The sequence below is a fragment of the Triticum urartu genome, chromosome 6A, assembly GCF_056163025.1.
Source record: "Triticum urartu cultivar PI428250 chromosome 6A, HENAU_Tu73, whole genome shotgun sequence".
Classification (NCBI taxonomy): domain Eukaryota; kingdom Viridiplantae; phylum Streptophyta; class Magnoliopsida; order Poales; family Poaceae; genus Triticum; species Triticum urartu.
Window position 1 is genome coordinate 280,582,125 of NC_141878.1, and position 26,834 is coordinate 280,608,958.

At 42.1% G+C, this 26,834-nt stretch overlaps 1 protein-coding gene across 1 annotated transcript; it reads right to left on the reverse strand.

Annotated features, from left to right (window-relative positions):
• Positions 1–16,747: 16,747 nt before the first annotated feature.
• LOC125529074 (Integrase-type DNA-binding superfamily protein) lies at positions 16,748–26,304 on the reverse strand. Its single transcript, XM_048693483.2, has 7 exons — positions 26,083–26,304; positions 24,000–24,056; positions 21,485–21,591; positions 21,324–21,402; positions 20,582–20,762; positions 17,227–17,348; positions 16,748–17,133 (listed from the first exon to the last, which is right to left on the reverse strand). The coding sequence occupies exons 2-7, from the start codon at positions 24,040–24,042 to the stop codon at positions 17,009–17,011; spliced, it is 657 nt and encodes a 218-aa protein (XP_048549440.1). The 5' UTR covers positions 24,043–24,056; positions 26,083–26,304; the 3' UTR covers positions 16,748–17,008.
• Between the last annotated feature and the right edge of the window lie 530 nt (positions 26,305–26,834).

Consider the following 26,834-nt stretch of genomic DNA (forward strand, 5'->3'; position numbering starts at 1 on the left):
GGTTGTGCAACCAAGGGTGAGCCAAAATGTGGAATCCACGAAAATGCTCTTGTTGCACAACACAAGAGAAACGCTAGCACGATTGCACAATAGGCGGATAGGAACTTGTGCACAACCTACTAAGCAAAAATGCAATGACTTCTATCCCAAGTATGCTCTATGTATGGTGTTTCGATGATATGATCTAAGATGATCTAGTATGACAATCTTAATGTTGTATGATGCTATGGTTCTTGCTTATAAGCTCTTTGCTTATCTTTCCCTTTCCCTTTTGCTTAAAAGCTTGTTTGGCTCTTTGTGTGTTGAGCTCTTTTCTCATGCAATGCTTCACGAACCAAGATAGCAATTGTGTATGCGATGAAAACTTTGTGACACAAGAGATGATACCAAGATATGCACCAATGATGTATGTATGCTATGGGAAGTATGATCACTAATGTGCACAAGTTACGTTGCCAGCAATACTCAAAGGCTAGTCTCGATTGGTAAGCTACGCAAAAAGATAAGGCTATGGTGGTTATCAATGTAATGGCAAGGGGTGAACAAAGATGTCGTCGAAGTTACCGTCCTTGCTTACGGTTGAGGGTGTCACGAACCCAAGATGAGGTTATCGGGAAGGTCATTGTTGATGACGCGTCCGGGGCGAAGATTAGCGGCGGTGATGTCGATGTCGAACCGTTCCTAGTTAGCCGAAACACCCTAGGAAATGATGAACCACAACTCAAACTCTCAAAACCAAAAGCGGCAAAATGTGTTGGAGTTGGTAGTGGTCAAGTGGTGGTAGTGGTGGAAGTATCGAAAAGTGTTGGCGAAAGTTAGGTGGTGTTAGTCGAAGGGGGTATGCGGAGGCGTAATAAAACTACAGGAAATGTAGTTTTGTCAGGTGTAGCCGGATGATCCAGGCCAGGAGCCGGATGATCCGGGCGGGTCCGGATGATCCGACCGGGTCAATTCGCTCAGGGAATGGCTCGGGAAGAACGTGAAAAGAGGGAAAATTCGAAGATTTCATGGATTTTTGGGTGGATTGCAAGGTGGGGATGGTGGGCGAAGGTAAAATCCACTTGCAACACAACAAATTCACGGATCAAAACCAACAAAACATCATCAAAACTCACAAATCACAAGAAAAAATTTTGGGGCTATTTTTGTGGGGATTTTCAAATTAGGATGAAAAACAACAAAAACAAGGCTCGAAACACAACGGGGAGGCTCCGAAATCGTGATCAACCTGGCTCTAGATACCAAGATGATGTAGGGTAGGGACCCTAGTGATGAGGACATCAATACCATTGTTACACCCACAGCCCCTACTGTTACATATACTGGACCAATTACTAGAGCTCGCGCACGCCAATTAAATTACCAGGTACTTTCGTTTCTTGGTAATGATTCTAATGTTCATGAGATTATGATGCTGCCTAAATTGGATACATTTGTTTTGCTTACAAATGAAGGTCCTAGCTTGGAGAAGGATGAACATTGGAGCAAGAACACGAATGGAGTTGATGGCATGCGCAAGGGGATCAAGAACGGAGTTACAAGTGATGATTTCAGGACTTTGAAGCCGCCATAAGGAGTGCATGAAGCCTTGGACGAAATATACAAGATGCCACTTCATAATATTCGTCCATAGGCTATTCTAGGTGCTGCGTCACCTTATTAATGGGCCAGGCCCATGTAATTTCGAAATACTTAAGTATAGGCTATTTTTAGAGTCCGTATGTCTGGGGAAACAAGAGTTAGGGTTGGTTTCGGACCCCACCCTCAAGGGCCACGAAATTCCCCTCTCTTCCTCCATATATACAGCCCTTAGGGCATCGTTTAGACTTGGGTTTTGTTTAGATTAAAAGTTTGCCATAGCTGCAACTTCGCGTACTTTGTTTGTGTCCAACGACCAGACCAAGACGTCACAGAACCCCACCTTGATCAATAAAGCTTTCATCTTATATTCGCAATATCCAGATTGCAATCTCAGCTTCTTGCTTGTTCTTCGTTTGCTCGCAGGAAACAGGCCCTCGTGGTCAGGTTGATCGTGCTCCGGCGTGGTCAATAACCCCTCGGAAGTTGGTTTAGCGATTGCTAAGGCGCGACGTCTCGCACGTTCGTAGTCGGATCGTCAAGGTCGACTCCCACAGAAAACGATAGCCACCATCTCATCGAAACATCGGGACACCTTTGCCTCTATCAAGTGGTATCAGATTTCCAGGTTGCTCGGTGAGATTTTACAGTTCTTCGTAGATTAGATTGAGTCTGTTCTTCATACCTACAGTCCACGAAAAAGCCACAAAAAAAATTAGGGTTAGTTCATCATATCCGAACCAATCTGAGCCTTTGCATAATCTTTTTAGGGTTTTTGCTTTGTTGAATTTGCGGTTGCATCGTCGTGTCAAGTTGCTGGTCTTAGAGTCTAGTCTTTTAGAGTTTCGAGTTCTGGTCATAAGTTGTCACGCCGCCGCCGCACCATCATCATCGCCCATCTACCACTTTTGCTTATCCGCCACCGCTTTGAATCCATATCCATATACCACCACCAATCCGTATCCATATACCACCACCAATCTGTATTCATATACCACCACCGCTATCATATACCACCACCGCTGCCATATACCACAACCATATATCCACCACCAATCCGAGTTCTTCTCATATTAGGTTTGTTCTTGAGATCAATCTCAATTTCGATCCGTGTTTCCTTGCCTGCGTAGGTCTCGGAAAAAAAAAAGTCTGGAGACCCCCGGGCAGTTTTTAGGCCAAAATTTTCTCAGGCAAAATTTTTTTTTCCCTATCCTATTTTTAGGCTTTTCTGAGTCTTTTGAGCCACGTGCCATCATAGTGATTTTTTGTCGCACTTTTTCGTCGTCGCTGCCCTGATTTCCGAAAAAAAAAGTGGAAAAAAAAAAATTTCGTGCCCATACTATCAGTTTGACGAGGGAAGAGTTTTGAGACACTCGCCGTTATAGTAATTTTTCGCAAAAAAAAAAGAGGAGCGCAAAAAAAAAAAGAGGAGCGCAAAAAAAAAAGAGGAGCGCAAAAAAAAAGGAGCACAAAAAAAAAGAGCGAAAAAAAAAAGTTCCAGAGTGTGCTTTTCCCTTATTTACGTGCAGCGCCGTGATTTTGTTAGTGTTCTAGGCTCGCGTCTCTAGCACGGTCTAGCCTAGGACCAGCACAGTACCGTCGTTGAGCGTTTATTCAACTTTGCATCTCTGAATTGATTATTGCTGACCCTTTTTGCTACCATACTATAAGCCTTCCCAGCTCCACATACCTCTACGTCGTGCGTTTGACTCTCCCTGGCAATCGCTCTATCCAAGCTTTTGAGAGTTTTGACTACAACGGTTGCCGATCACCGCCTGCTGCTGGGTAAGAACTGGTAAGAATTTGAGATTTGCTTGACGGATTTGTGACACCCGCCACCACCACCTCTTGTTAGTATTCTGTAGGATCATATTCTTGTGTGTTTTCTATTGTTGCTAACCATGGCAGGATCACAAGCCGACGAGACTGACTGGGAGAACATGACGAATCAGGAGTTGCATGATAAATTTCAGCAAATGATGAATGGACAGGTGCAGGATGTGCTAAACAGATTTGAAGAGGCCATGGAGAAGATAGATGACATGGAGAAGACGTTCGAAACAAAGCTCGATGACAGGTTTAATGAATTGCTCGCGCGTCTTCCACCACCACCACCGGCTGCACCTAACGCACCTCTACAACAACAACAACGACGACTACCTACACATCGTGAAACAGCCCTCCGCCGAGCGAGCCGTCTCCCTCTTGCACCTGGCCAAACTGTTGGTGCTGCTGTTGCTACTTCTGTGGCTCCTGCTGCTGATGCGGAGGAGGGTGATTTTGCTGGCGATTACGAGGATGAGGTTGATCAAAATCAGAACTACGTGCCACCACCAGCACAGCAACCATCAGGTCGTCCACATGCAAATAATGGCAATGGTAGGGCTCACGCTCAGGTACGAGATCATGACCATCTCCCTAAACTAAAATTGAATATTCCACCATTTGAGGGTAGATATGTTCCTGATATATATCTTACTTGGGAGTTAGAAACTGAACAACGATTTACATGTTTACAATATCCCGAGGAGAGACGTGTTCCTGCTGCTGTTTGTGCATTCACTAGTTTTGCATGTGTTTGGTGGTCTGAGCATTGTAGATTATATCCCATTCCTGCTACTTGGGCTGCTTTGAAAACTGCTATGCGTACTCGTTGGGTTCCACCATATTATCAACGTGAATTACTTCAAAAATTGCAGCGCAAGACAGGGAAAAAATTATGTAGAAGAATATTATCAGGAATTACAAACTGGCATGATTAGATGTGGTATTGTTGAGGAGAATGAAGCTATGCTTGCACGTTTTATGGGTGGATTAAATAGAGAGATTCAGACGATTCTAGAGTATAAGGAGTATACTAATATCACTCGTTTATTCCATCTTGCTTGTAAAGCTGAACGTGAAGTGCAGGATCGACAGGCATTGGCGCGGACTAACTTTTCTGCAGGTCGACCTTCTTCATGGACACCACGTGCATCATCTACTTCCACACGTTCTGCTTCACCGGCGCCTCCGTCGGCTGCCACCTCCAACCGTGATACAATAAAGCAGGCACAATCACCACTATCTGCCAAGAGCACACCTTCTGGGCCTGCAAAGAGCTCTTCTTCATCCATGGCATCAACAGGGCAGACACATGATATTATTTGTCGACGTTGCAAGGGTGGAGGTCATTATGCGAGAGAATGCCCATCTAAGCGTGTGATGATTGTTACTGAGGATGGTGGGTATGAGTCCGCTAGTGACTATGATGAGGAGACTTTGGCTCTTATTACACGTGACGAACACGGTGGAGACGATTCTGATCATGAGACGCAATACATGGCTCCTGAAGATGCTGACAGGTATGAATGTTTAGTTGCTCAACGTGTTTTGAGTGTGCAGGTTACACAAGCTGAGCAAAATCAGAGGCATAATTTGTTCCATACAAAGGGAGTTGTGAAGGAACGTTCTGTTCGCGTGATCATAGATGGAGGGAGTTGCAACAACTTGGCTAGCATCGAGATGGTGGAGAAGCTATCTCTCACCACAAGACCACATCCACATCCTTACTACATCCAATGGTTCAACAACAGCGGCAAGGTTAAGGTAACACGTACTGTTCGTGTGCATTTTAGTATCTCTACATATGCTGATTATGTTGATTGTGATGTGGTACCTATGCAAGCATGTTCCTTATTACTTGGTAGACCATGGCAATTTGATAAAAATTCTATTCACCATGGTAGAAACAATCAGTATACTCTTGTTCATAAGGATAAAAATATTACTTTGCTTCCTATGACTCCTGATTCCATTTTGAAAGATGATATTAATAGAGCTAATAAAGCAAAACAGGAGAAAACTAAGAGTGAAAATCAGATTGTGGCAAAAGAATTTGAGCAACAAATGCAGCCTAATAATAATAAACAATCTAGTGTTGCTTCTGAAATTAAATTGAAAAGTGCATGTTTACTTGCCACCAAATCTGATATTGATGATCTAGATTTTAGCAAATCTGTTTGCTATGCTTTTGTGTGCAAAGAGGCATTATTTTCATTCGAGGACGCGCCTTCCTCTTTGCCTCCTGCTGTCACTAACATTTTGCAGGAGTTCGCCGACGTCTTTCCACAAGACGTGCCACCGGGATTACCACCTATTCGCGGGATTGAGCATCAAATTGACTTAATTCCCGGTGCATCATTACCCAACCGTGCACCATACCGTACCAATCCAGAGGAGACGAAGGAGATTATGCGTCAAGTACAAGAACTGCTCGACAAAGGTTATATACGCGAATCCCTTAGTCCTTGTGCTGTTCCTATCATTTTAGTGCCGAAAAAGGATGGTACGTCGCGTATGTGCATTGATTGTAGAGGCATTAATAATATTACTATTCGTTATCGTCATCCTATTCCTAGGCTAGATGATATGCTTGATGAATTGAGTGGCTCTACAATATTCTCCAAAGTTGATTTGCGTAGTGGTTACCATCAAATTCGTATGAAATTGGGAGATGAATGGAAAACAGCATTTAAAACTAAGTTTGGATTATATGAGTGGTTAGTCATGCCTTTTGGGTTAACTAATGCACCTAGTACTTTCATGAGGTTAATGAACGAAGTTTTACGTGCCTTCATTGGACGATTTGTGGTAGTTTACTTTGATGACATATTGATTTATAGCAAATCTTTGGAGGACCATTTGGAACATTTACGTGCTGTTTTTATTGCTCTACGTGATGCACGTTTGTTTGGTAACCTTGGAAAGTGCACCTTTTGCACCGACCGAGTATCTTTTCTTGGCTATGTTGTTACTCCACAGGGAATTGAAGTTGATAAAGCCAAGATTGAAGCTATTGAGAGTTGGCCGCAGCCCAAAACTGTCACACAAGTGAGGAGTTTCCTTGGCCTCGCTGGTTTCTATAGGCGTTTTGTGAGAGATTTCAGCACCATTGCTGCACCTCTCAACGAGCTTACAAAGAAGGATGTACCTTTTGTTTGGGGTACCGCACAGGAAGAAGCCTTCACGGTATTGAAAGATAAGTTAACACATGCTCCTTTACTCCAACTTCCTAATTTCAATAAGACTTTTGAGCTTGAATGTGATGCTAGTGGAATTGGATTAGGAGGTGTGTTATTACAAGATGGAAAACCTGTTGCATACTTTTCTGAAAAATTGAGTGGGCCTAGTCTGAACTATTCTACTTATGATAAAGAATTATATGCTCTTGTTCGGACCTTAGAAACATGGCAACATTATTTATGGCCCAAGGAATTTGTTATACATTCTGATCATGAATCTTTGAAACACATTAAAAGTCAAGCAAAACTGAACCGTAGACATGCTAAATGGGTTGAATTCATTGAGACTTTCCCTTATGTCATTAAACACAAGAAGGGTAAAGAAAATGTTATTGCTGATGCCTTGTCTCGTCGTTATACTATGCTTTCACAACTTGACTTTAAAATATTTGGTTTGGAGACCATCAAGGATCAATATGTTAATGATGCTGAATTTAAAGATGTATTGCAGAATTGTAAGGAAGGGAGAACTTGGAACAAGTTCGTTCTTAACGATGGATTTGTGTTTCGTGCTAACAAGCTATGCATTCCAGCTAGCTCCGTTCGTCTTTTGTTATTGCAGGAGGCGCATGGAGGAGGATTAATGGGACACTTTGGCGTCAAGAAGACGGAGGATATACTTGCTACACATTTCTTTTGGCCAAAGATGAGACGGGATGTTGAGCGTTTTGTTGCTCGCTGCACTACCTGTCAAAGAGCTAAGTCACGACTCAATCCTCATGGTTTATATATGCCTTTGCCTGTACCTAGTGTTCCTTGGGAGGATATACTATGGACTTTGTTTTAGGTTTACCTCAAGCAAAGAAGGGGAGGGATAGCATATTTGTTGTCGTGAATAGATTCTCGAAAATGGCACACTTTATACCATGTCATAAAAGCGATGATGGTGTTAATGTTGCTGATTTGTTCTTTCGTGAAATTATTTGCTTGCTTGATGTGCTGAATACTATTGTTTTAGATCGTGATACTAAATTTCTTAGCCACTTTTGGAGATGTTTATGAGCTAAGTTGGGGACTAAACTGCTTTTTAGTACTACTTGTCACCCCCAAACTGATGGTCAAACTGAAGTAGTCAATAGAACATTGTCTACTATGCTTAGGGTTGTTTTGAAGAATAATAAAAAAATATGGGACGAATGCTTGTCTCATACTGAATTTGCTTATAATCGTTCGTTGCATTCTACTACTAAGATGTGCCCTTTTGAAATTGTGTATGGTTTCCTACCTCGTGCACCCATTGATTTGTAGCCTCTTCCATCTTTGAAGAAGGTTAATTTTGATGTTAAACAACGTGTTGAATTGATCTTAAAAATGCATTAGTTAACTAAGAAAAACATTGAGCGTATGCATGCAAAATATAAAGTTGCTGGAGATAAGGGTAGAAAACATGTTGTGTTTGCACCTGGAGATCTTGTTTGGTTACATTTGTGTAAGGATAGATTTCCTGATTTGCGTAAATCAAAGCTAATGCCATGTGATGATGGTCCTTTTAAGGTGTTACAGAAACTAAATGATAATGCATATAAACTTGAGTTGCCTGCAGATTTTGGGGTTAGTCCCACTTTTAACATTGCAGATTTGAAGCCTTATTTGGGTGAGGAAGATGAGCTTCCGTCGAGGACGACTTCATTTCAAGAAGGGGAGGATGATGAGGACATCAATACCATTGTTACACCCACAGCCCCTACTGTTACATATACTGGACCAATTACTAGAGCTCGCGCACGCCAATTAAATTACCAGGTACTTTCGTTTCTTGGTAATGATTCTAATGTTCATGAGATTATGATGCTGCCTAAATTGGATACATTTGTTTTGCTTACAAATGAAGGTCCTAGCTTGGAGAAGGATGAACATTGGAGCAAGAACACGAATGGAGTTGATGGCATGCGCAAGGGGATCAAGAACGGAGTTACAAGTGATGATTTCAGGACTTTGAAGCCGCCATAAGGAGTGCATGAAGCCTTGGACGAAATATACAAGATGCCACTTCATAATATTCGTCCATAGGCTATTCTAGGTGCTGCGTCACCTTATTAATGGGCCAGGCCCATGTAATTTCGAAATACTTAAGTATAGGCTATTTTTAGAGTCCGTATGTGTGGGGAAACAAGAGTTAGGGTTGGTTTCGGACCCCACCCTCAAGGGCCACGAAATTCCCCTCTCTTCCTCCATATATACAGCCCTTAGGGCGTCGTTTAGACTTGGGTTTTGTTTAGATTAAAAGTTTGCCATAGCTGCAACTTCGCGTACTTTGTTTGTGTCCAACGACCAGACCAAGACGTCACAGAACCCCACCTTGATCAATAAAGCTTTCATCTTATATTCGCAATATCCAGATTGCAATCTCAGCTTCTTGCTTGTTCTTCGTTTGCTCGCAGGAAACAGGCCCTCGTGGTCAGGTTGATCGTGCTCCGGCGTGGTCAATAACCCCTCGGAAGTTGGTTTAGCGATTGCTAAGGCGCGACGTCTCGCACGTTCGTAGTCGGATCGTCAAGGTCGACTCCCACAGAAAACGATAGCCACCATCTCATCGAAACATCGGGACACCTTTGCCTCTATCACCTAGGGGCCGATCTTTCACAAAAGGAGCGGATCCCGCGAAGAACATGAGGAACACGATGGGGAAAACAAGGGTAATCACGAGCAGAACCACGAGAGAATCACTAACCCAACAAGAAATAGTCACACATATGCTAGATCCTCGAGTACATAAGAGATCACACGATCCACGGTCAACCAGGGACAATACAAAAGGATGTCTTGATGATCTTCTCCGCAAGGAGGTCTTGAATCCAAAGGGATCTTCTCCGAAGAGGGGCTGCGGTCTCTCTCGAGGAGTAGATCCGATGTGGACAAGCAATGCTCTATCTCAAATATGAGCTAAACCAATGCTAACCCTAGAAAACTAGTGGAGGAGTCATTTATATAGGCAAAGGGGCGAAGGGGGTACATGGGCCTCGGCCCAACATCATGCACGCAGGCATTGTCCGGATGATCCGGATGTTGGTCCGGATGATCCGGGCTTCGGGGGTCCAGATCATCCGGCTGTGTCGAGGGGGATGCGGGAGGTCCGGATGTCCGGGTTTTGGTCCGGACGTCCAGGTATGCCCGGATGATCCGGGACGGGGTCCGGATGATCCGGCTTCAGGGCAGCCTCGGCTGCTCCCAGGTCTCCAATTGTCTGGATCGTCCGGGCTGGGGTTCGGATCATCCAGGCTGCGTCCGGATCGTCCGGGACCTCGTCCGGATCATCCGACCAGCCTGGGACTTGGCTGATTTCTTCTCCGTCTTCACGCATGTCTTCCGCTCCCGATCCTTCTTGCTCCTTAGCTTCTCCATGGCTAGTTCCTTCGTACATGAGTATGCACAATGTCTCCGTTTGAGGTAGTAGCCATGTCTCATGTGCATTGAAGTGGAATTGTGAGAGGAGTGATGTCACCTCGGTTTCGAGTGCTCTTGCACGTGCTCGTGTCATGGGTCCACTAGACACTTGGCGAGACGATGATAGGTCCATGGGGATGATCTTGGGATGCTCCATATCACCAAGCTTAGGGTTTTGCATATTATTATTTTCATTCGAGGACGTGCCTTCCTCTTTGCCTCCTGCTGTTACTAACATTTTGCAGGAGTTCGCTGACATCTTTCCACAAGATGTGCCATCGGGATTACCACCTATTTGAGGGATTGACCATCAGATTGACTTAATTCCCGGTGCATCGCTACCCAACCGTGCACCATACCGTACCAATCCAGAGGAGACGAAGGAGATTATGTGTCAAGTCCAGGAGCTGCTCGACAAAGGTTATATATGTGAATCCCTTAGTCCTTGTGTTGTTCCTATTATTCTAGTACCGAAAAAGGATGGTACATCATGTATGTGTGTTGATTGTAGAGGCATTAATAATATTATTATTCGTTATCGTCATCCTATTCCTAGGCTAGATGATATGCTTGATGAATTGAATGCCTCTACAATATTCTACAAAGTTGATTTGCATAGTGGATACCATCAAATTCGTATGAAATTGGGAGATGGATGGAAAACGGCATCTAAAACAAAGTTTGTTTATATGAGTGGTTAGTCATGCCTTTTGGGTTAACTCATGCACCTAGTACTTTCATGAGATTAATGAACAAAGTTTTACGTGCTTTCATTGGAAGATTTGTGGTAGTCTATTTTGATGATATACTGATTTATAGCAAATCTTTGGAGGAGCATTTACATGTTGTTTTTATTGCTCTACGTGATGCACGTTTGTTTGGTAACCTTGGGAAGTGCACCTTTTGCACTGACCGAGTATCTTTTCTTGGCTATGTTATTACTCCACGGGGAATTGAAGTTGATAAAGCCAAGATTGAAGCTATTGAGAGTTGGCCACAGCCCAAAACGGTCACATAAGTGAGGAGTTTCCTTGGCCTCGCTGGTTTCTATAGGCGTTTTGTGAGAGATTTTAGCACCATTACTGCACCTCTCAACGAGCTTACAAAAAAGGATGTGCCTTTTGTTTGGGGTACCGCACATGAAGAAGCCTTTACGGTATTGAAAGATAAGTTGACACATGCTCCTTTACTCCAACTACCTGATTTTAATAAGACTTTTGAGCTTGAATGTGATGCTAGTGGAATTGGATTAGGAGGTGTGTTATTACAAGATGGCAAACCTGTTGCATAATTTTCTAAAAAATTGAGTGGGCCTAGTCTGAATTATTCTACTTATGATAAAGAACCATATGCTCTTGTTCGGACTTTAGAGACATGGCAACATTATTTATGGCCCAAAGAATTTGTTATACATTCTGATCATGAATCTTTGAAACATATTAAAAGTCAAGCTAAACTGAATCGTAGACATGCTAAATGGGTTAAATTCATTGAGACTTTCCCTTATGTCATTAAACACAAGAAGGGTAAAGAAAATGTTATTGCTGATGCATTGTCTCGTCGCTATACTATGCTTTCACAACTTGACTTCAAAATATTTGGTTTGGAGACCATCAAAGATCAATATGTGCATGATGTTGATTTTAAAGATGTAATGCAGAATTGTAAATAAGGAAGAACATGGAACAAGTTCGTCGTTAATGATGGATTTGTGTTCCGTGCTAACAAGCTATGCATTCCAGCTGGCTCCGTTCATCTTTTGTTGTTGTAGGAGGCGCATGGAGGATTAATGGGACACATTGGCGTGAAGAAGACGGAGGACGTACTTGCTACACGGTTCTTTTGTCCAAAGATGAGACAGGATGTTCAGCGTTTTGTTGCTCGCTGCACTACATGTCAAAAAGCTAAGTCACGACTCAATCCTCATGGTTTATATATGCCTTTGCCTGTACCTAGTGTTCCTTGGGAGGATATACTATGGACTTTGTTTTAGGTTTACCTCAAGCAAAGAAGGGGAGGGATAGCATATTTGTTGTCGTGAATAGATTCTTGAAAATGGCACACTTTATACCATGTCATAAAAGCGATGATGGTGTTAATGTTGCTGATTTGTTCTTTCGTGAAATTATTTGCTTGCTTGATGTGCTGAATACTATTGTTTTAGATCGTGATACTAAATTTCTTAGCCACTTTTGGAGATGTTTATGAGCTAAGTTGGGGACTAAACTGCTTTTTAGTACTACTTGTCACCCCCAAACTGATGGTCAAACTGAAGTAGTCAATAGAACATTGTCTACTATGCTTAGGGTTGTTTTGAAGAATAATAAAAAAATATGGGACGAATGCTTGTCTCATACTGAATTTGCTTATAATCGTTCGTTGCATTCTACTACTAAGATGTGCCCTTTTGAAATTGTGTATGGTTTCCTACCTCGTGCACCCATTGATTTGTAGCCTCTTCCATCTTTGAAGAAGGTTAATTTTGATGTTAAACAACGTGTTGAATTGATCTTAAAAATGCATTAGTTAACTAAGAAAAACATTGAGCGTATGCATGCAAAATATAAAGTTGCTGGAGATAAGGGTAGAAAACATGTTGTGTTTGCACCTGGAGATCTTGTTTGGTTACATTTGTGTAAGGATAGATTTCCTGATTTGCGTAAATCAAAGCTAATGCCATGTGATGATGGTCCTTTTAAGGTGTTAGAGAAACTAAATGATAATGCATATAAACTTGAGTTGCCTGCAGATTTTGGGGTTAGTCCCACTTTTAACATTGCAGATTTGAAGCCTTATTTGGGTGAGGAAGACGAGCTTCCGTCGAGAACGACTTCATTTCAAGAAGGGGAGGATGATGAGGACATCAATACCATTGTTACACCTACAGCCCCTGCTGCTATACATACTGAACCAATTACTAGAGCTCGCGAACGCCAATTAAATTATCAGGTACTTATATTTCTTAGTAATGATTCTAATGTTCATGAGAATATGATGCTGCCTAAATTGAATACATTTGTCTTGCTTAGAAATGAAGGGCCTAGCTTGGACAAGAAGGATGAACAGTGGAGCAAGACCAAAGCATGGAGATGATGGCATGCGCTAGGGGAACAAGAACAGAGTTACAAGTGATGATTTCAGGACTTTGAAGCCACCATAATGAGTGCATGAGGCCTTGGATGAAATATACAAGATGCCACTTCATAAATTTTGTCCAGAGGCTATTATAGGTGCTGCGTCGCCTTATTATTGGGCCAGGCCCTTGCAATTTCGAAATACTTGAGTATAGGCTATTTTTAAAGTACGTATGTGTGGGGAAACAAGAGATAGGGTTGGTTTCAGGCCCCTCCTTCAAGGGCCACAAAATTCCCCCATCTTCCTCCATATATACAGCCCTTAGGGCACCGTTTAGACTTTAGGTTTAGATTAAAAGTTCGTCATAGCTGCAACTTCGCGTACTTTGTTTGTGTTAAACGACGAGACCAAGGCGTCATAGAACCCCGCCTTGGTCAATAAAGCTTTCATCTTATATTCGCAATATCGAGATTGCAATCGTAGTTTCTTGCTTGTTCTTCGTTTGCTTGCAGGAAATAGACCTTCGTGGTCAGGTTGATCGTGCTCCGGCGTGGTCAATAACCTCTCGGAGTTGGTTTAGCGATTGCTAAGGCGCGCCGTCTTCGCACGTTCATAGTCGGATCGTCAAAGTCTACTCCTCCGAAACGATAATCACCATCTCATCGAAAGACGGGACACATTTGCCTCTGTTATTGTCCAATATGCCTTGGCTCAAAATGGTTTGGTAGAATCCTTTATCCACAGAGTTAAGCTCATTGCATTATCCCTACTTTGGAATTGCAACTTATCAACTTTACGTTGGAGTCATGTAGTTTTACACGCTCATGACCAAACTGCATAATATTATTCCCCTCTATCTTTGTTACCTGAAAATCTACCAAGTATTTCTCATCTGCGGTAATTCGGTTGCATACCGATATCACCACCCCGGCATACATCACTTGCCCTCAATGTATACCTGGGATCTACGTGAGGAATAACTGTATTTCCGTCAATACCTTAAGCCCCTCACATGGGGATTTATTCAAGGCCAGTATGTTGATTCAGTGAGGAACATTTCTAGGCATTAGGGGGAGATTTCAAGTAAAAAATGACAGGAAATTAGTGGAATGTTCAACACATTTCTGCCTCAAATCTATGTACTCAAAGATCTGAACCATGCGTTCAGAAGATTTGCAACACATTGCAAATAACCTGCCAAATTCATTTACTGACTATAAAGGTGTCACACAATCCTACAATCCTGCAAAAAAATGCCTGAAAGAGTGAAGGTACCAACAAAAACCACTCAACTCCCCGTTCAAAGCAACAGGAGGAGAAGTACGGCAATAGTACATCAGGATTCAGCTTCTTGCAAGCAAGGATTCAAGGCCTCTGAATCAGTAAATGCAAGTCAACTTTACGTTGACAGACACCTAATGGGTAGTATACACCCAGTGAATGGGAAACCTCCACCAACCCAAGTCTGCTCACAATGACCGGGACATCGGAATACCCGACTCAATCGCATTGGGAAACCGCGAGCAGTCACCATGGGTAACGATATTTCCATCAACTATATATATATATATATTCTGGAGAAACATATAATGGGAAGTCTATAATTGTCGACGTACATTTCTCAACTAGATTGGAAAAACCTTTCAAGTGATTCAGATCCAAAGACCATGGCCATGGCAAAGTGTGAACAACAGTCGAACTGAACTCAAGCAAAGGGTATAATCTAGGTAGAAATAATCTTGCTCAATAATGGGAAGGTATTCATAGGCCTACACCAGTTTTCTTCTGGAAACAGAATTGAGAACAATGAGGTGGTGAAACATAAAACAAGTATTGTAGCACAAGGGTTCATGCAGATACCCATATATTCTCCATAGGTGGAATCTCTTTCCGATAACGTATATCATTGGCAGTACAAAATCATCTATCTATGCAGTTGATAGGTGTAGTGACTACATATCCATATGGATCACTAGATTCAGACATAGATGGTTCCTAATGGAATATCACTACTAAATCAAAATGCAACATACATTGTGTAAAATCAGCATGTCACTATACGGCTTATTGTTATCGGTATATTTTGGTACAACCGACGTAATGAGTTTCTTAACACAAGGATTACTCCTACACTGATGATTACCCATACATGTTAAGCATGTGATCATTTAAATGACGGAATTTCAGATGAAGGATCTGGGTAAAACCTCGAGCACCTTCACTCATACATTATGGTACACATGTTGTCTATATCCAAATTATATTGGAAAAATTGATTGTGGACAAGTCTTATCCATTCATAATTTCCATGGTTATTTGTTCTCTAAACGTTGAGAAAGATCCATCTAGACCATGAAGAGATGGAAATAAGATGTTGGAACCTATGGTTTCATATCACAGTGCATGCATTGGATCCATCAAACACAATTGGTTGACACTAAATAATATCTTTCAATGTCTCCAATGCATCAAACATCTTGTCCTAATCTTTCGTTTTCAGAAAAATCTTGTCCTAATCCCAACTATGTCAGATCATGGACAAGCTTTGTGTTCCTGTTAGGTGTGGTAGTCATCTCATAAGTCTTCGAATCAAACCTTATGGCTACATCCACCAACCATTATCTTAAAGATAATATTGCTTGTGTTGCCCGAATGTAAACAGGTTACGCAATAAGCAATATCGCTATATTGCATATCTTGCAAATCAATATCGCTATATTGCATAGCTTGCAAATCAAATCATGTGACTGATTTGTTCACCAAATCTCTACCAACTTCTACATTCACAAATATGTTCATCGAAGTGGTATGTGATGGCTTCGGGATTTGCAAGAATCAGAGGGAGTATCTTCCTGAATCGTTCCTATTCAAAGCATCATATTATACTATTTTTTCTTTCATGAGTTTACTTTACAAGTTCTCATAAAGGTTTTTAATGAGGTAATATCAACATAAAATCATGACATACTCTTTGTTTTTCCCACTGGAGTTTACAGGAAAGTATATATGACATATTTATTATCCTTTAAATTCTACCTTTCTCCTCATATTTTTCCCAGGGTTTTGGAGGAGTCCCTATGAAGATGGTTTTGGAGGAGTCCCTATGAAGATGGTTATGCTCACAAAGTACAAGCTGTGATTAGGGAGGGTGTTAAGATTAATTAATATGTGTTAATTAATGGGTTAATCACTGCTTTATAGGAACTGTCGGCAGTCGTCTTTGGTTGCTCGCATCCTCCTATATGGGCGCCTATTGAGAAGCGTCCCTTGCATTGTATAAATAGCAGCTCTCATCAATAAAGATTAACTGTTCACTTTTACATCTCTGTCGACTCTCTCTGGTCTTCCTTTAACAATCTCTTCTACCCATAATTGGTTTGGATAGCCAAAAAATTATGAGTGTGCTGTTTGAGATGCTCTTAGGACTAACTTGACACCCTTGTTAGTTAAATGCACGAGTGGTGCACTTCACTCTGGAAATATAATTTTCAATGCCTGAGAGAAAACATCTCCAATGCTAAAGTTCTACCAATGCCCAAATCAAACCGATGCATCAACTGCTCGATGAAATAAAAGGTGTCGGGAACTAGTTACATGTCAGAGTAAATTTGATGTAAACCTATAAACAGATGTGCACAGTTCTGAAATCATTTCAAATGATTGCTCAGCTAAATTCATTCTAATTGATCATCTTCAATTCAATTTGTTCCTATAATTGACCATCTCCAATGTAATATGAGATGTCATGGTTATCTAACCTTTTATCAGACCACCAGGGCCTTATGCACATGAATTTAGATACTGAGGGGGGAGGGGGGGGGGGGGGGGGGGGGGGGGACTAGAGGTAAATTATATCGGAATGAATCTGTGGGACGGACTCCATTTGGGTGTCCATGTCCTGCGGCGATCTAGGATACCGATGTGTCAACATCTCCATCATCTGAGTTCGAAGACCCGCCACCATTGACCATCTCAGTATCTCCTATGAACAAGTCTGCCTTATTATGCCTTCGCGACCCAACCTTTCTTTGTTCTGGAGACAAGGAAACAAAGACAAATTATGCTATGCTATTGCAGTCATTTTTGCCAAGTGATGACTAACAAAATACTTCATGACAAGTCTCACTTTTGCTGGTTATGGTGTTGCGTGTTATTGCCAGGAAATCGTCCCATGTGTACTTAACCAGTTCGTTTTTCTCTTCCTCAGAAAGTTCAAAATTGGGCTCTCTTCCACACATAAAAGCAGCCCTGCACGTAGAGAAAAAGCTTGACTTGTCAAGGTATTGAATATCCCCTTACAAAAGAAAATGGTGCGGAATCATGACAAAAGCATGCCACACATCCATATCACTTGACCAAAATAAAGAACCAACAGTATGAAAGTATCTAGGGAGACAAAGCTGCCATTAGGTTTCTACAGAACACTGTAATAGTAGAGACTAATACTTGCAACTTAAGCCCAAGGACCAAAATATTTAGGGAATTTTACTAGCATGATTAGTCATTGGCTTCTTGTTGTCAAAAGAATTAAGCATTGCAGAATTATGCATACGCCCTTCCACAAGTTCTGAGAAACAGCTTGCTTTTCTGTAGAACTTAGTGCATATTGCCAAATGAACATGAAGCGGACTTTGCCTTGGCCATTGGGCAGTGATCTTCTACCATATTAGTACTGTCTAACCATTATATATACGAATAACTTTCTTTAATCATTACACAACTACACATATTACTTGCAAGTATATTGTTTTGTAAATGGTAATCCTAAAATATATTGTTAACCTTTTGAATTAAGTAGTATAGAATACGCCAGAAGTATTAAACTAGACTAGCTCATTGCTTTGGATACCACCCAGGGCACTGACGTTCAAGCTATGGGCACCAGACTGTAATATATTCCCTCCGTCCCAAATTACTTGTCTTAGATTTGTCTAGATACGGATGTGTCTAACACTAATTTGGGACGGAGTTAATAAAACATAAAAAATACTGTGCAGGAATAATGACTGTCCTGCTTATGAAAAATGTCAAAAGAGTCTAATATGATAAGAAACAGCAGAATGGTGATCAAGCTGATGCATTCTAGAAGAAAGATGGGGAGTGTCAGAATCATGCATAAGTTGGTGATGGAAATAACATAACCATGCATATGTACACAACCGTAATGGCCCAGGCGCAGGAAAGCTAGATAGGAAAGATCAATCTGTTATTTTCTTTTAGTAGATAAGATTAGTTTATATTTGTATTTGACTTAGCCTACAAGTTAGGTACTCTTGTAAATCGTGACTATATAATGTTAGGGATGGTTATTCTGGAAATGAAGCGATGAATTAAGTTGCATCCATAACATGTATTAGAGCCTAGGTTTAGGTCTCCTCCAGACGCTGCGACTTGTCCTCTCTACCGATCGAGTTCTCTCTATCTCAATCGATTTTTTCCGTCTCTGCCAGTCGATCTCTACTCTCTACTCTTGACCAATTGCTTTAATCACAGATGGAAGCTCCCGCTGGTCAGCATCGCCCTCAGATCGGGCCGCTCTTGTCAACCGGCAGCAGCACTCCTCCCAGATCAAGCCCAAGCAGAGCCTTTCTGTCCACACACACGATCCCAGCTGGCAACGTCTTTCCCGTCCCCACGCTCCAGGAGGATGCCCTTCATTAACAAATATGCAACGTCTTTCCCGTCCCCGCGCACTCCTCCTCCGCCGCCAGCCTCGCCGCGACGCGCGCGGATTGCGGGAATGAGCCAAGCCAACCTCACACCAATGCGCTTAATTTTTGCCGGTCAGAAAAGGAGAGTCCGTAACAGACACGCCACGAATCCGAGAAGTCGGATCGTGGGCTGTCACCGACTCTGTGGGTCCAGCCCACGTCCTCCTACCCGACAATGGATGCGTCGGCAACCCTAGCCGCCACCAGAAGAACAGATCGCATCTGCTCTGCCTCCACGCCCACCGTCCACTGTCGTTCCTTTTGCTGCTGCTGCCCCCGGTGATCTCATCCCGTCCACCACGTACACGGTTGACGTGAGAGCAGGCCTCCGAAACCCCGCCTCTCAAGATCCTGTACGGGAGAGGGGCGATTAGGTTTTAGTGGAGCGTCTCCTACACAACTCTCGCTGCCGTTCATCTACGTCCACTACATCGTCTACGTCCGCGTCGCCTTCATCATCACCATGTCCACCGAAGCCGAGAGAATCGCTGCCAAGAAGACCGCTGAGTAGACTGCTGTTGTCGCCGCTACCGCAGCTTCGTCCTGGCCTACTGGAGGGTATAACATGTTTATCCCGCTCCTGATCCACTCAAGACTCAGGTAGAGCCTCGCCAAACCGGCAACACTTGATGAGGACATAGGCCTGTTTACGACCTAAAGTTCTGCGCATGAATGTCGAAGTATATACTTTAGTCGATACGAAGTCCGTTTTTTCGAAGATCCACTATGATAATGAAAAAGATTTCTACATATTCTACCAAATCCATCAAGAATATCCCAATCTATTAAATCTGTCCGAATGGGTTTACTAATAGGATGCCCCGATCTAGTACAAAATTGAGCTTTTGATAAGTATGGAAATCCGGAGCTAGGGGATCATTCCCTTGACTCATACTGATGATAAGTTTTTTAATCCACGAGAAATTGAACAAAAAACTGCCAAATTGGTCTATTTCTTGCGCATACCAATTAAAATATTTTGAGGTATCTTTTTTTAACTGAGTTGAATGAAGAAAAGAAGAATTGGAAGAAGAAAAGTTTTCTCAACCCAGGGAGGAAGTCCCTTTGAAATTGGATTTGTTATTGTAAGGGGAGCACCAAGCTGTAGCTTCTGTCCTAGGGCATCCCATGCGTTATGGAATGACAACAATGGCACCAGCCGCACCAGCAGAGAGCTCAGCACAACAGCATCCATAGGATCCAAGCCATTCAAACAGCTGTCTCGTACAAAGATGAACATGCGACGAAGTCCAGCTCTTTGTTTCATCTGTGATGAGAAGTTATGTGCTGGTCATCATTGCAAGCAGCTCCTGGCTATCTAGATTGTTCCCGGTTATGATGATGAACATGTTGGCAAGAAAGACTAGGCCTTTCAGCTGTTGTTGCTTCTGTGGAAGGCCTCTCCTCCTACTGTGACAACCATCTATCAATCCAGTTTGAGGACAAGCTATTTGAAAACAGGAGTGGAGATATTATGATCAAAGCTCACAAGAAAGCTCAATCCAGATAATTCCTTTCAGTTAGATGATATTAGTTTAGACTTGTATTAGCCCACAACTTAGGGACTCTTGTAAAGTGCCAGGAATGGTCATTCTGAATATCAAGGAATTAATTAAACTCAAAGTAAACCTACGTCCCAGTCTCCTTATTCGTATCAATCCGTAGCTTTGGGGCCGGCCTCTTATCGAGAACCCCTACGATCTGAGATCGGGAGGGTTGATGTCATCCCCGAGTTCTACCAATAACAGTAAAGCTTAGTCCAGATAATACCTATCATATAGCCGGGCTGCCTCATCCTGTGTTCCAACAGTACCCAAGTGAATTTGTTTCTTGTCAACTTTTATAGCAGCTTGCCATTTCATATTTTTGAAGTAGACCCCTCTCATTATGCATGGCTCTTGGTCCACATACTGCTTTCTTCTATGTCGCTTTCTGCGCTTAATCTCCTTACCTAAAATGGTAAGAAAAGCCGAAACAAAATGTGTTGATTAGCTAGTCATTTTTTATGTTCAATGCGCATATCATGCAATCTTTGACGAGGATGAAGGTAAGATAAATCACGCTAATACAAAATGTAATCTAATTGTATGAAAACTGCTTGGTGGTTCAACCATTAAGAGACGAAGAAAGTCAAACATGACTTGCTTTGTACTCCCTCCGTCCCATAATATCAGATGTTATTACAACTGATATACTCACATATCGGTTGTAATAACATCTGATATTATGGGACGGAGGGAGTAGTTTATACTGGAGCCAAATCTAATCGAACTTAGACTGTAGAATGCCTTCTTGGCAATGAGATCACAACTCTGTCATCAACTTAACAATAGTTTTGCGAAAATATAGTGCATGAAAACCGATACATATTCTGTTAACGAATCTTAATTTGCTTGGAAACTTTATATGTAACTCTAGAACACGTCACCTCCATCTAAAGTGACCACAAATATTATGCACTGTATACGGTTACAAGAAATACCGAGAATACTATGTAAGAAAAAGTACAAACCTGGATAGTATTGGTTTTTCTCTTCCTTAAGAGAGTCGGAACCATTTGAGGATTCTGGAAGTACGTCAGAAGTCCTGGTCTGCAGCAAAAGGTTTCTTCATGAAGCAAGGCAATCCTTGCCATTATAAACACGTTTTCAATAGCATTAAAAATAGGCTTACCAAGGGCAGTGGGTGCACACTGAGCGGATTGACATTTGCATGTTCAACTTCCCCATGTTTTTCATTCTCAACAGGCTTAGGAAGATCAACTGGCAATGAATCTTTGCCTGAAACAAAATCTAAAGTGATAAACTGTTCAAAAGATCCCAAATACATACTGAGTTCATTGACCCGTACAATTATTATTTTATGTAAATGATCCTACCTTATTTGGGTTCCAATAATGGGAAGAAAAATGATAACAATAATATAATGGTGGTCTGGAAAAAAATCCAACAGTCTTGGTAAGCTATTTTCATTATTCGTCAAACCAATAGTTAACCTATAAGTCCTGCAGATTCCACCAGTAACCTACATAGCAGAGCTGTACTCACAAAGGTTTATTTCCATGTACTTCTCAGTATTAATGCACAAATTGGGTTCTACTCCACAAATGTTTCCTGACTATTTGCACATACATATATGAATATGAAATGTGTACACGTATGTTATTGCCAATTTTTTCTAAGTCTGTTGCTTGGGAATGTAAAATGGTAACAGGTTACAGGAGTGCCAGAACAACTGATACCACTTTTCTCGAAATGAATGATGTAATCCTGGAAAAAAAAGATGGCCCTACATGGCAAAGGAAAAAAAAAAGATTTCCCGCTCTATAAATAGTGCTCTCGTATGATTTATTCAACATGAGTCACTTCTACTTTTCACCATCTGTTTCTGCAAATTAGCAGCCTGCACATTTGGAAATGAAATTTCCACTCCCTACAATATAAATTAGACAAATTGACCACCCTGCACCCGGTTTGATAGCACTTGGCTATGCAGGGAGGTGGCACTGGCATGTTGACATGCAGGACAGGAAGCTGCATTTGATGCAGAGTTATCCAGTGCGGTAGGTAGGTTTTTGTCCTAGGCATGTCTGATGTGACCTTCGAGGGCATAAGAAGCCAACATGGTGAGTCAATGAGTCAAGACAAGACCCCACTTACCAACTCATAAACTAGTCGTGACTAGTCATGTGTAGTGTTCAAGTAGTCGAGGAAGTAGATAGCACAAATACTAGTATGATACGTAAATATTGAAGGAGCAGAGTGCTTTAGTTGGGGGAGGAGCAGAGCAGGCGGAGGAGTAGAGATAGAGGAGGAGCAGAGGTGAAACAACTGCAACAATAACCGCCACCAGCCGCGGCCTGCTAGAAGTGGCCCGTTGTGCAGCCTGCCGTACAAAGAGCTACGTTTAGAGCACATACTCCACGGAGTAAAGCCTTATGCTCCTAGACAAACCTAATAAGTGGGCCTTTTGACCAGTCACTCAACTAAAAGCCCTTGACTAGTCAAGAATAGTCAAAGGCAAGTCGAGAGGTCGATCGACTACAGCAGGAGTTGAGTCGAAGTGCTGTGTCGACAGCCAAGTAGACTAGTTGAGGCGGGATGGATAAGCTGCTTCCTTGTGACCTAACAAGGTACATCAGAGATACCCTTGTGAAAAGTCACCTCCTGGCTTGGACAACTTAGCCAGATCGGGTACGCCACAAATTGCAACGAGTAAGCCAGCTATAATATGCCTCAAATATCATCCTAACTGGCCTCTAACCATTGCTAAATCACTCAAGGGGATTCAAGGTGAGCCCCACCTGACAGAATGGACATCTACAATTAAACCAAAGCATCATGTCTAATTCGTACAAATTTACATGGTGCAAGGCAGAGTTTTGGCTTATAAACAAACAAGCTGCTACCTTCACACACAGATGGTGAAGTGGTGAAATTTGGCCTCTAAACAACCCCTAAAAAAACAGTTATATACATCATCAAAGAATTATGAAAAGAATGGAAGCTTTGCCTTGTCATTTTGTCAATTTACACTCAGTTTCATGAGTATACAATAAGCATACCCATTATCATGAAATGGTTAATCTATTAGCATTCCCACCATTGCAAACCTTGGAACAGAAATATTGTGTCACGTCGCGTCCAATTATGGTCCCATCATGTCGGTACCAGCAGTTCCTGCCAAAATTGTTTTTAACCGCCGTGCTTGTACCGGCAGCAATTAATTCACAATTGGATATCCCGCTCAACAACACATGCTCTCCATACATTTTATCATCCCATAACTACTCACACCTCCCGTTTCAGTGTTTACAGAAGTACCAAACACACTTAAATGTGGGCCATGGAGCACCCTACTACATTCTTTGAATGCAAATTTCACAAAAGTTTGTTATATATAGAACAAGAACAGATTAGAGCTAGCTATAGCTCTTTATGTACAATTTATTTTCTTTTATCTGGAACAATTTACCACATAGGATATACTAGAAGGTTCAATTGAATACAGGAATGGAATTGATCAGTATGATGAAAAGCCATGTTTTGACAGCATATTATACATAAAACTAAAAATATTTACACATTTTCACAACATAGATTCTCTTAACAATTCTTTACAACAGAATCTAAACGATTCTTTACAACATATCAGCAAGATGTTTCACAGTGTAATGAGTTTGTCTTACCAGAACAAAGACCCAATAGTCGACGTCTCCTCAAGCTAACCATACTTGAACTGCCACCTGCAATAGGGTCCCAAATATGAGAATATACTAAACAAATCAAAGTAATTAATAAAGAATTGGTTAAGCAAACAGTATGGAGTTAGAAGCGGAGACTTTGAGAAAGCAACAAATGGAGTGCAAGTACTCAAGGGCTTCTGAAGTTCTGATTATGCTATCCATTACTAATATGCTCAACTGTATACTAAACAATACCAGTGTTGTGTAACACTGTTCTTAATGGCCATGACTACTGCTCATAAACAATAATATCACCCATGTTCGAAGAAGCAATACAATAATCCTCGACTATTTGTTCAACACTTCCATAGACTTCTAACACGGTAAAAAGGTGTATGTTGCTAACCATAAACCACACTTCTAACAATTATCACCCACTTAAATTGTGTGCCAGGGACAGGGATCACATGAAAGATTCAATACTAGAGAAAAGACAAGGTAGGATAAACAACACTGAGCAAAATTCAGGCCCTTCACAAATAACAAGGTTGAAACTTAGAGAAAAAACCAAGTGACTCTGCTTAGAAAGATAGTCATCAGGCCCACAATAAAGTAGCTAAATTATATGTGCTAAATATGTTCAATCAAATAGCACTCGGTGCAATTCCATCATGCATCTGGTAAGCACTCTACCATCTTAACAGATTGTTTAGTTGCCTCAAACAAATGTATGCAGAACACCTCACTCATTTCTTAGTATCATAAGCTACTAACACATTGAACGGAACCTAATCATACCGTATGGCCATAGTAAGCATAATAAGAAACTCATAATTTATCTTCAATTCCTTAGCACAGGAACACCACCCGTCAAAATTGCAATCAAGTATTCACTGTTACAAGACATAGAACTTCCATTTGTGCATTCTGAAACCATTACAAGTATAACAAGATGCAGACCTGGGAGGACAAACATCGAACATGAATAATATCAATTGATGCGGAATTGGCGTTGGGCCTCCGCCATGATTTGGGCACAGCGGGCCGCCGTGAGGCTCGTGTACCACATAGCAAAGGACCAGGCCATGGCGACGACGGATGGGTGGTTGGATGGTGGGAGAAGGGCTCGAAGGGGTAGGGTTTTGGGCCGTGGGCAGCTGGCTTAAATAGCCGAGGCAGGCAGAGTGCCGGGTTGAATGCGGAGCGCCCGAGTAGGCTTCTCGGGCTCATCCCTATGAATGCCAGGTAGGCGGATGGCCGGTCAGCCAGCGTGAATGCGGGCAGCCGGCCGATCATGTCCGCTCTGAATGTGCGGGTGGTTCTCGAGACGACGCGGAGAGAGAGGGGGGGTTTAGGTGGGGCCCACGCCTCAGAATCCGACGTTGCAGTTGGTGCCGTTTTGCAGGATTTCAGACGTCCGGACAGATTTGGTGATCCACGTTGGAATTTCCGTAAGGTGTTGTACTAGTCATTGATACTAGTTACCACAACTGACCAAACACACTAGACTCCAGGGCCTACAGAATCCTGCTACACATCGGACATTCCAAGAATTATAGAGTTTCTTAATAGTGAAGTCTAAAAAAATCATCACATATCACAAGCCTGCAATGTTTTAGTGACAATTATCATAATATCAATTGATGTAATTCTACCAAATCTTCATGCCACGATTCCCGATTACATCCAGTGTCATGAACCGAACGAAAACATCATAAATCAATAAATCGCAAACACAGGACGCGAGAAGCCTCGCCCAACCACCCAACAACCCAATCGAGGAATCCAAAGAAAAAGAACCCCCTCAAGGACGCAAGAATTTTCTACAAGTCTGTCCCCACCAGGCCCCAACCACCGCCACCTTCCAATCCAAACGCAGAAGAACTCAACCAGCAAGAACGCACAAGATACGATTGTGGAGCAAGCAAACAAGCATCGTCACGGCCAAGAACAGGCGCGGAATTCACGGAAACAAGAAAGGCAGCCAATCCTACATACGGGACCTGTAATTCAATAACCATAACGGCGACCAGAATCAATGCGGCGCGACGTTCAATAGGGGCTGGCAAGAACGGCGAGTACGTACCGGCGGCTTCGGCCGGCCGGCGGCGGCAGTAGGAAAAGGCGGCCCAAGGCAAGGCGGCAGCGGCCGCGAGACGAGGGGAGAGGAAAAGAAGTTGGTAGGAGAAGTTGGCGAGGGATACAAAGAGGGTGGCTCACATCTACCACCTTTGTTTCTCTCTCCTTCCGCTGCGACGACTCTTATCTCGCTCCCTCTCCTCCCGTTAATTACTTGTGTTTTCTCGGGGCATTTTTCTCTCTGTATTATTTTGTGATGAGGATCGGCTGACGCATCGCCTTAGCGGTGGTGGCTTCGGTTCGTGGTACGAGGACTTTTTTTAAAATATAAAAAAGTCTGTCTAGGACACATTTAGATATGATATAATTATGTCATATTTAACCTGATGTTCACTATGTTTATGGTTTATTTTTTTTATCTCAGCTTTTTTTCCTTGTTGCCGCCTTATTTGTTGTAGTTTAGATGTGACATTCTTAGAAACATCTAGATGCAAATTAGACAAACCGAGTAAAAAATGTACATGATGTGCAAATCTTGAGATGGCACAATTTTTTTTGAAGAAATGGCACAACATCTTGAGATTTATAAAGTCATCATACAATTTTTTTTAAGATGCGGCACAACATCTTGAAATTTACAAAGTCATCATGCACGTCTCATAGTTTTCTGAGAGAGAAGGCCCTTGCCCGGCCTTAAGAATGAGGCCCTTACAAAGTCATATTGTAAGTCCCGAAAACCAAAACCAAAGTAGTAGGAGT